This window comes from Phaethon lepturus, unplaced genomic scaffold, assembly GCF_000687285.1.
Source record: "Phaethon lepturus isolate BGI_N335 unplaced genomic scaffold, ASM68728v1 scaffold4807, whole genome shotgun sequence".
Classification (NCBI taxonomy): Eukaryota; Metazoa; Chordata; class Aves; order Phaethontiformes; family Phaethontidae; genus Phaethon; species Phaethon lepturus.
In genome coordinates, this window is record NW_010549667.1 from 105,437 (window position 1) to 117,113 (window position 11,677).

An 11,677-nucleotide genomic window follows, 5' to 3' on the forward strand; every position below is an offset into this window, starting at 1 on the left:
TCATCCAAATATTACTAAAATGTATATAAATACCTGTTATCTTTCAAGGGAAACACAAGTTATAGTATTTTTACTTGAAAAAGTAATATAAATTATATAGCAGTAAGTGTGTTTCAGAATAATTCCCTTTGTTTACATGTCTTGTCTAACGTAGAAGAAAATGATGTCATTACAGCCATTAGGACTGTTTTCTGTGCATTTACATTTTGGCAAAATGTCTCTCAGGTATTTAGGTTTAATTCTTATTTTTAACACTTATTATATTTAATAGATTGTAAACACCTGCTTAAATTAATGAAATTAAGTATTTCTTGAGTAAGACTAATTTGGCATCTGCTGATTTTATAACAGCATTTTATATTATGTTTTAGAACTTAGTCATACAACTGCATACTTCAACAGGAAAATATAATGTAACATTCTCCTACCAAATAAATGTGCAAAGCTAAAACTGTTTCTGACTGAAATTACACTACTTAAGTAGTGTACCCAAAAGGAAAGGATTTATATTTGGGTTATAGTGTAGAAAGCTACCAGATACAAGTAATGTAGCAGTGAATCCCCAGGCTATATATTTCTTGCTTTAGTGATCAGTATCTAAGGTCCTGAGATGTCCATCTGTTTGTGAGATAGTCAGGATTCAGTAAGTCAATTTTTCATTTCCAGTCACAGACTTGTCTTTTTGGTGATTTTCCTCATGTAAATTTGAAAGTGGATCTTGTTACATATAAATAAAGGCTGCATACCAGTAATAAATACATCCTGCTGTCTGTTGGGCAAATCTCATGAACTGTGGAGCTTCGTGAGAGTCTTTGGGAAAAAGGTATGTGGGCATCTGCAAGATGGTCAGTTCCCTTCTCTGCTGTGTCCTTAACTGGCCTAGGGGGTTATGGCCGTCAGTGCTTTGCCTTGGGCCTGCTTGACCTGAGTTCATGAGGCGCAAGTGGAAGGGTTTCACAAAAGAAGGAAATCCAGGATTTTCAGTCAAATATTATATTGCTTGTGATAACATGCGTAACAAGCAATTATTTGAGGGAAGGATGCAGAAAGGGCGGAAGAAGGGATGGGCTGTGACACAATGCAACAACAGAAACAAATTTAGATTGTGTGTAAGATGTGCTGCTTTGAGACTGATATGCCTGGTTCGGGAAAAACACTCAGCGCATGCAAGTGCACTTGTGAATGTGAATAGCCTAAATAATTTTAAGATCCGTTTACAAACCACTTACATCCGCCTCAGCCTGCTTGCATGATTTCTGATGCCTGTCAGCCGCACAGGACCATATTGCTCATCACACAAATGGAAAGCTGTTTTCACTTAGCTTGCCAAGCACCTTGCTGAACTGTGGGCCTTGAAGTCTGATGAGCACTTGTTTTTAATTTAGGGAAGACCTTAGCCTGTTCCCATTCCATTCTGTTTCCTTTTCCGTTTTTCTTCTTTTCCCTGCTTGCTCCTTCACTTTCTTTAATAGTTCCCATCTGAAATGGTGAGGTTGTAATAGTGACAGTTCATTATATCCAGTAACTCAAATGATCATTGGATATGCTTTGATGGCAACATACTATTCATGACTTGCTGATGCTACTGTTTCCGATTTATGTGTTGCATACACATACTTCATGTATCTGATGAAATGCATTGCTTTGGATCCAACAGGCCAGAACCAGTACTGTGGACAAAGGATGGTGGAGAACTACCAGATCCAGAGAGAATGGTTGTCAACGGCAGGGTCCTAAGCATCAGTTTCCTAAACAAAACAGACAATGGCACATATCGATGTGAAGCAAAAAATCCTATTGGCCGAAACAGCACAGAATATGTTCTGATAGTACATGGTGAGTGCATTCTCATTAAGTTTTTGGTGCACATTATGCATATGTAGCATTTCAAGAAAATACAGTCAGTTGCGTATGATCATTACTGAAAGAACAGCAAGAAAAAGCTGGAAGTATAATTGCACTTTTATTGATGCTATCATCTAGTTGTGGGGAGCATGTTTACTTCCTTTTATTGGCATGTCTCTCTTCATACGATTTAAACGGAATATATTCACTTATGTTGTGAACTTTTTGCAAAGCAAGCACCTGTAGAAGTGTTTTGCAGTATGTCGGTACTGTTTTATAAATACTCGCCTCAGGCACACACTGTTCAGATAAAGCTGGTTACAAGAGGATATATGAAGCAAAATATGGAAATACCATATTTCCATATAACATACCTCCAAGGGAGGTATGTTTTGTATTTTATAGACCACCAAAGACACATCAGATCCTTTTCTTCACACAAGTTATAGCCTTCTGCTAGGAAGATACAAGTTAGCCGATCATCATCTGGCCTATCGTTACAGTCAATCCTAAAAAATATATGTCGTACGTTCCTGATACTTCTTCTAATAAAATTGAAAAATAGGAAGGTTCATATTAAATTACAGTTGATTTATCTTCCTTAATTAATTAGGCAACAATATGCGTCACATAAAAAGAATAGCTGGCTTTTACATTAATCATGAAATAGACAACTCAGGTATAGGAGAAACTAGAATACAAATCTAGAATTTGCCTTTAATACAACTTTGCAATATGGATCTAGCAGTCTGAAAACATTATGTTCTCTTATCACAGATATGTATGTAAGAATTCCTGGAAGATTGTAAGTTCTATAATTTCAATTTTAACCTAAGTGAATATAGAGGCAAAAACTCTACTGTAGTTCATGACGGTACTTTTTTTTCCTCTGGTTGTTAAAAAAATGCAACTTCTTATAACGATGACAAAATAAAATGAAACATTCTAATATAAATTATAGTCTGTAAATAGATGTGGGAATTATATAGATTTTATTTGCTGATGATGAATTCAGGTATAACAAATTCATGTTCCTTTGGTGTTTATAAGGTCTCAGAAACATTTTTCGTTACAGGTTTAACCTGCCTTTAGGTATTTGGCAGAAAACTTCTAATAAGTGCTACTTTCAGCTTTCAGTAATGAGCTATGTTTTGGCACTGTTGATGAAATGTCATTTATCAAAAGAACCTCTTAGATTACTTTCCATTTTTCTTAAAGTTCACTATTAGTTTACGTAGGATTAGTGGCACAAGTAAGGAGGTCTTTGCATGAGGACACAGAGCCTGTACTGCTGCATGAGTATTTCTGTATTAAAGACAAACAGAAAAATTAAACTCTCTAGCCTCTACTTACATTGATTACTACAAGAAAGAAAAAGAAAAACTGTCTTTTACATCCCGGAGGTGGTGTTGTATTGGTTGTTGACTGCAGGCACAAAGTGCACTGCCTTTGATGAGGTAAAGGCTTCTGCACTTACCAAATTTTGAAACTTCTGTCGTTTCTGTTTTCTGCCCAATTTATTTATCTGATTATTTCTGAAAACATGGTCTTTTATAATGCTAGATTTTTTCTGTCAGTGGTGATTTTGCAATATACCTCTATCAAAGAATATTTCATGATCTCTTGGGTGTCTTTCGCATAGTGGCATGCCCCCTGGTGATCTGATTATCTTGCAACAACTTCATGGCAGTCTGTAAAATCATACATTATCACGAAGGCATTCTGTTATGTTTGGCAGCACATTAGGCATGTTATCAGGTTTAGCTTGCTCATTGCTGACCTTTTCTGTTATGAGTACCAGAGTTTTCCTAATTACATTTCTGCAATTGCGGTGTTAGAACTAAAGGTAAATGTCAGGTGCTTCCGAGGTTTCTGAAACAATGAGGGTAGTGTGACAGAGTATGTGGTGATGTTTTGTGCTTAACAACTTACTGTGTTTCAGAGTTGTTAAGTTTATTTTAAGTAGAGAAGAGACCGACACAATCAATTTATCAAGTGTAGCACAATCAGTTGTATAGATCAATTTAGGCAGTGTCTTACCCTTTCTTTAGCTCATTACATTGATGTATGTCTCTAGTGAAGCATAATCCTCCCAAAATTATACAGTATTTGCTCTCTCTCTTTGGGGGCTAGAAAACCTACTTTTTATCATTTTCTGAGATGCATTCTTCCATTTAACAGAGAATGCATTTTTTTCTGTATCTTCCTAGCTATATCCGGGAGCATCCTTTGATTTCTCATCCCTTCCCCTATGCCTAATTTGTTGATGTAAATTTTTTTTTTTTTTTTTGGTCCTACTCCTTTGTCAGAGCTGGTTTATCATATAAGTATGCCGCCTTACCTTGAATGTTAGGTTTCTAATACAAGTACATGGCAGATTTAACATAAGGGGAGGTATGTTCACAAAGACGTGGGAGAGGAGAGGGGAGGAATCTGCATGAGGAGAGAATCTCTTCACAAGAGATTCTTTTAAATTGCAGATCGAGGAAACAAAGTCCAGGAAAAGTGACCTACCAGATCTGTAAGGAGTAAGGCATAATTGCTCTGAGCACTAGTAGCCGCTGCCTTAATGGAGCCTCTGGAAGTCCAGCTCCACAGATGTTAAACAACTAATAGTTTTTCTAGGAAACTCTCAAGCCTCGAGGAGTTGCAGTGATGGAGAGAAAGAAGGATAATCACATGACCAAGTTTAGAGAGATGCTATGGCTGATTCAGCTTTTCCACGCAAGCTTGTGTGAGAAGGCAAGGGACGTCAATGGAAGGTATCCTCTGCAAAGGCAGGGGAGTGTAACCTGATTCAGAGCTTTTCTTTTCTTATCTTATCCATATCATGTTTTCCTCTACATTTTTTCCTTTTTTCACTTCTACTTCAACAGATTTTCTGTCTTTCTGTTTATTAAAGTTGTAAAAGTTTCATCTGGCTTCTATTCCCTTTTTCCCCTGTGAAATCCCCCTCTCAGTGGTACTCAGTATACTAATTCTTTCAATTTCTGAAGTTATCTTCCTAACTCAGAATCAGATTTAGACAGCTTTAACATAGAGAGAAGCTTGCCTAAAAATGGAAGGTATAGTTTATCATAATTAGAGATTAAAGGTAAGCAAAGTATTTATACGTATTAATTATACAAACCAAGCAAAGAGTTTCCCATGGCTTTAACTAGGCCTTTAACCTAGACACAAAATTGTACAGAAAAGTAGTATTTTTTTCCCACTGTAAATGATGATGAGGTAATACTATTTTGATGTTAAGTGCTGGCAGTGGAAGTAAGTGCTGGCAGTGGAAATAAATATTGCTATAAGCAGATAAATTGCAATCTGTCTAATATAATTAGTATCTGATAACATAAAAAGTCTTTTTAGATTTGTACTGTAATTAAAGAAATCAGACTTCAGAGAAATTGAATATATTTGAATCAGGCAAAAGACATGGGCTATTAAATATGCTCATGCTACTTTGCTGAATCAATACGGCTGCTACTTTCATTTTTCTTAACTTTTATTATTAATAATAAATGTCAAGAAAACACTTCATGAAGCAGGAAGGTGGGCCCAAAGTCAGAGTTTACAGGCAGCAGTACAAAGGCAAGACATGTAGTTTGCTCAAACATTTGTCTCATGCAGTAACAAAGCCACAAGCTTTAATGCCTGTAGCTGTTGTCATTTCTGTATTCTAATTGGCAAGCTTAGTGCTTTAAAAGTGCACATTCTGGCTAGATATGTTACACCCTTTCTTTGGTAATGGGCCCCAGGCAATTTTCACTCTCTTCCAATTTATTAAGAATTTTTGTTTACCTTTGTCCAAATACTAGTCATTAATCATCAGTAAACAGAGCTAACTGTCAAACTCGTGATGTTCGACCCGAAAACATAGATTCTACTTGCAAAGCTTAGGTAATAACTGCGTTGATTTAGCTGGAGTTGAGAAAGGAATTGGTCCATCATCATCAAACTGAAGGCACAGCTGTTATCTCTGTAGCAGTAGTTCATAACCTCTGGATGTCACTGCTGAAGACTTAGTTCAACATCACACTGAGTGGGTGACAGAAGTTCACATCATCAGGAAATCTTCGTAATGGAAACAGCAGCATTTGATAATTTGCAGACCTATTTGACATAAAGTACCTTGGTGAAATATCCTGATTTTCCAAGCTGAAGACATGCATTCAATTAATTGAAATATTCAGAGCTATAATGTGTCATGTATCAATTATCTATCCCAGCAATATGGAAATTAACATGAATCAGCAGCTGTGGATGGTCAAGGCAGTTCTTCACAATTAGACATGCAGTAGGAAGCAATTGGGCCAGTAACTCGGTGTCTCTGGAGAGTAAAAAAATGGCATGACATATTCTCTTGGCCTCAGCCTCTGAATTCTTTTGTATTTTTTTCTTAGACAAGCTATTTTTTGCAAATAAAGGCAACGGAAAGACTGAGTTACATCCTCATTAATAATTTGAAATGTACTTTCAAACAGAAGATCTCCTACAATGTGTAAGACCAAAGGTCCCACTGCACCTTTCCTTTGGATTATAATGTATTTATCTTCCACCTGCTTGTCCAGTCCCATTTCAAAACATTTATCATCTTAGCTTTCACAATAACCTGTGGCAACAAGTTTCTGAATTGAATTATGTGCTTTGAGGGAAAAGTATTCTCTTCTGTTTGTTTAAGCCTGCTGCTTGATCTCTTCGCTTCCCAACTTTCCAATCTATTTGGCCTCTCTTGCTGTTTGTGCTGTAAGTATGGAATATCTCCCTGTGATGAGTGTTCCCGTTTGCATTCTGATGGCATTGTCTCATTTGTCTTTCCATCACTGCTATAGTTTCTTTCAAATCCCAGTACATCTCCTGTTATAAATTCTCCCACTTAGGCCAGTGGCTTGTATCCTCTTCTAAGTCCCACAGCTGTTGTTATCTATAGAACATTCTCATTTCCACCTTCATTTTGCCATTTTGCCAGTTTGATTGCTGCATTGCAGTTAAAATCACTTTTATTTTCATGCTGCTTCCCTTCAATAGATTCTCAAGTATTTCCACCTCTCTCTCTCAATTTCTCACTAATTATGATCTTAGACTCTGCATTTCCTGGATTCCTGTCCCTTGTATCCACTGTCCTTCTTTCATGGTCAGTTTTTCACTTTTTTCTTCATTTTTGATGTTGTACTAAATCTCTGTGATTGACTGTTCTCTGTATCTGGAACAGCACTATGACAAATTTTCACCAGACACCCTAGTTTATTAACTCCTGCGTCCAAATACATTTATAGAAGCTCATCTTCTGTGGCCATCCATAATTCCAGCACCATGCACTTTTACTTCTATACATGTTTCTTTTTAAATTAGTAGAAACTGTGGAATCCAAAACATATCTGAAAGGAAACAAACTCCATTACCTCCATCTGTTCTAGATTCCTTTATCTTTGTCTGTTTATTTGCCCACTATCACATTTTTATTATGTTTCATTTCTGTTGTGATGTTCTCATAGGGGCCCCTCTCCTTCCTTTATTTCTGTAACTCACTTGTGTATATCTCTCACTCTGTGAAAGTAAAAACTGGGTAGAACAGTAATTGAAAATAAAGCTGAGGAGGTGAGATTTTTTTTTCTGTTTTCTTAGAAAACTGAGCTTATTGGATAGGTAATAGACCTCCTGGTTTGCAAGTATTTTCACTACAGGTCTCTGGTAAGTCTTGTGTACTGTTTTGGGACACCTTACCCTCAAAAACATATCTCAAAAAACACATAAAAAATAGTCACCAAAGGGGTGATGGGAAGGTGGGAAGGAAAGGAAGCAGCATCCATGTAGAGCAGCATACTCATCCGGAATATAGTTGCCCGCTGTTTTGGTGTTAAGACCCTAGACATTGAGGTAAATGGACAATTTCTAAAATTTCCTCCTTTGTAGGTCCTGAGTTGAAACATCTCATTTACTTCCCTTGCCTATGGGAAAATCCTGCTCTTTGACTAAGTAAAGCTTGGGTTTGGGAAAAGAGAATCGAGCAGACCCATGGTGTAATGGAACAATAATAACATGTACAGCTGCAACAGAGTGTTTTTAGTAAAAAAACAACCTTGCTTTTACAGCATGCAAGGTATATCAAGAATATGAGGCTCAGAAGACTGCTTAGGACTTTATTTGAAACTCTGTGCTTGTGAATACCTATGCTTTTTAGTTTTGAGGTTTTTTTTATATCTGTGTTTGAATTAAAAGAAAGAGAGTGTCTCAGTTCTGAGTCCTTAAAAAAGAGGTGAAAGGTCTCTCCTATTCTCATCTTATAAAAAGTAAATATAGAATTAAAAAGTACAGAAGACAACTCACAGAATGAGGAGCCCGAGCTTTCAGCTGGAAAATAAATAAATAAAAGAATGCTCTTGAATACTTTCTCCTCAAAAGCCTTCCTTCCTCCCAAACCATCTTTTTTTTCTTTCCTCCCTTTCCTCGCTGTGCCTGCCTGCATACCCACACATACACACACACTACACACACACACATGAAAACAAACACACACACACACACAGAGGTCTAGTAACTTATCCAGGAAGAGATCCTTTTTTTTTCCAACTTCATGTCTTTTGAAATCCACAGCAGCTGGATGGTTTTCTTGCAAAAACTGAGGTGTGGAGGAGTGCGGTTTCACTGTGGCAAGCCTAAGTAACTCATTATAACCCTATGTTAAACATAGCATTATAAACACACAGATAATTTCATTTACATGTTCTTCAGCAAAGCATAGGTCTTCAAATTGTGTTGAAATATTTTGATTTTGCATATACATCAACATTCTAAACTGACATTAAGGTATTAAATCATTATCGTAATATTAAAGTTAACTTCTCCAGATAACTCTTGGTTATGCTAAAAGTGGTGGCCCAGACCTTAAAGCACAATGCAGATGACTGCTGCACAATCAGATGAATGAAGAAATCATTGTGTAATATAGCTTTTATTATTGGACTAAAGAAGAATAATGTTTAGTTGATGTTTTCAGGTATAAGAAGTCTGTCAATACACTTAGGGTGGAATTGTTAGCTTAATTTTATGGATGATTTGTCCAGTTATTATCCCTGAACACTCGCAAGGCAGCTACTTTGAAATTGCTTTTTGTTGATAAATACTTGAGTAGTGGGGACTATAGTTGAGCTATGTGAACTGATATTTCTTCATTTACGGTAACTTTAGAAAAATGAGATACAATTTTTTTTTTTTTTTTTTCCAGATAAGCTCAAAATTATTTGGAAAGGTCAAGAAAATAACATTCCAAACCACAGTAACACTTCTGGGGAATCTGTTTGCCACTTCTATGTTTTTACATTAAATACTGCTTTTGATGAAATCAAACTTTTAAAATAAAGTGATTTTGTTAGATAACACATGGAAGATTTTAATTATTTTTTTTCCACAGTGGAGTATTCATTGAAATTATTGAACTCAGATGATTTCAGTTGAATTAAATCTGAATTTGTCCTGGGTTTACTTTTTTTTTCTCCTGGTGGATGCAGCAAAAGCTCGCTCTAGGTCCAATATTTATCAACATATTCTAACACATATAGCTTATTCATATTTGAACAGAATTTGTACTTTAAAAACCTGTAGATTTAGATAACGTCTTTAATAACACACAACACTTGAAAATATTTAATTTTCTATGTACATATATAATTGGCTAATGTGATAGTTCTTGATTTGGATTCCCTATGGGATTTCTGGAAAGGAAAAGGTTGCATGTTAGTTTTGAATTATAATGAGGTTTTTTTCTGCATACAAAATAATTGCATAAAGTTAATCTTTTGGATGCTTGTATATGGGTAGACCATCTACAATAAAGTACTTCTTGAACTAGGTATACTAGATATATTGTTATTGCTCTTTTGAAAAGAACTGGTTTAACACATCCTAAGCGACATGTATTTCTAAAAGAGTTCTTTGAGTTTATTACGGTAGCTTAGCTTGCTCTCTAATTTTTCTGGACTGCAAGGTTTGCTATTGCTTATACCTCTAACATTCTTGAACTTTACTTCAGTTGAGCTTTTTTGGTTGAGGGCTCAGACTGTAAAATTACCATGTCTATGAACATCATATGCAATCTTCATGAAGAAAATAGAACTGTTAACAGGATAATTGCACTTGAGACTGGTGACAAAGCTATAGTCTAATAGTTGCTAATGATCTTCTGTTTCCATCTAGATCACTTACTATTCACAAAACCCAAACCATAAAGAAATTATTAAAGTGACTTAGTAATTTTCTAAATTGAAATCTTTCCTGCACCACTAGGTGCTAAGTGGAATACAGATGAGGGTGTCTTGTCTCTATATTTCTCATATGGTGCTTCTATAACTTACCTTTCTTTTGGCGATAGGTTGCTCAGTTATTTACTCGATTCAAGAAAGGATAATATGCTATGTAGTGATATTGTTTAAAATGTCAACTGGTGATACTAGCCTCATGATACATCAGTATCATGTTTTGTTCCAACTAAGATTACAAACCTTGCACAAATCATCGATTCTGGGCACATGGAGATAGATAGAAATGCTTTGGGGAGATTTCAAACAGCATCCTGAGTCTGTGAAGGGTAAGAAAAGCTTGTCTAAAAATTACGCATCTTTCTTAGAGAGCTTTGAGCAGTTCCATATCTAAGGTCTCTGTTCAGATGTGAAGATGAGCATAGAGACTCAGAGAGAAGTTGACACTAGGGATATGCTTATCTCAAACCATTAATATTTCTAACGTCCATAATTTGATGTTAATTAATTATTAGTTCTGAATATTCTGGTTTTGCTATTTGTAATTTTAATAATTAATGACTTGTGAACTTTTTCTGGAGTTTATCTTAGCCTGCATTTCTATATTGCATAAAGGAAAAAATATTAAAGTATTTTTTACAGTGTTCTGTTAGTATTTTACTTACAGTCAATAAGGTTCCCCCCCCCTTATTTTCAGTATTCTTCCAACTAAAAAAACAGATCAAACTGACAAAAATTTGAAATTTCCCTGCAAAAAGTTTAACAATCTTCATAACACCTTTTTTCACAGCATAGATTCATTCTATATTTATGGTGGGACCCAAAGTGTCTTTAGCCCCTCCTCCAAAAGGGAAACTTCTAAGCTGCAATCACAAACTATTTTTTCTAGCTCTTACTGCTTGAATTCTTGACACAATGCAACAAAATTCTCTTTGCTTTGTAATTAAAGTCACATTTTTCATTGCTAAATCATATCATAGACTTTCTGCATTGTATCTTCCTCTCTCTTGCTATGCCTTACTGTGAATCTCTTTGACTTTGTCACAAGGATTCAGAACTGTTTTGACAGCCTTCAGGAAAGCTCACTGCATTGATCTTTCTGTATGACTCCCATGGAAAGGGGAAGAGAGATCAAAAACTAGCCAGAAGGACAATAAGGGTATAACTCAAAACCATTCTCAAGTTGCAAGGAGGGAAAAAAACCCCCAACACAATAAAACCCAAAACAACAACAAAAAACATTGCAAGCAAGAGTGGGTGTGGATCTATCAGAGTTGATAAAGTTCGTTAAAACAGCCAGTGCCGTATAGGGATCCCCGACAACACCCTGACTTCTTTCACAAAGCTGTGGTTCCCAACAAGCACAAAGCAAGCTGTAACCCCTTTTGAAGAAACTTACCTGGCAGATGCCTGTGAACAGGTCTCCAGATACCTGCTATGACTGATGGAGTTCATGTTATGGTGTAAGGTGATGTGTCATTTGTGAGAAGAGTGGTCCGAACAATTTCCAGTCAGGTTTACTTTTCTTTTGTTAGAAGTCCTGAAGACAGAGAATGAGAGTTTTTTATTTCTTTTTTCTTTCCATG

The 11,677-nt window shown here is 36.0% G+C and overlaps 1 protein-coding gene across 1 annotated transcript in view; it reads left to right on the forward strand.

The window, feature by feature from the left end:
- CADM2 (cell adhesion molecule 2) overlaps nucleotides 1-11,677 on the forward strand; it is a 91,737-nt gene that overhangs the window by 61,350 nt on the left and 18,710 nt on the right. The window contains exon 5 of the mRNA XM_010290315.1: nucleotides 1,658-1,836. Coding sequence (XP_010288617.1) covers nucleotides 1,658-1,836 — 179 coding nt within the window. The remainder of the gene's footprint in view (nucleotides 1-1,657; nucleotides 1,837-11,677) is intronic.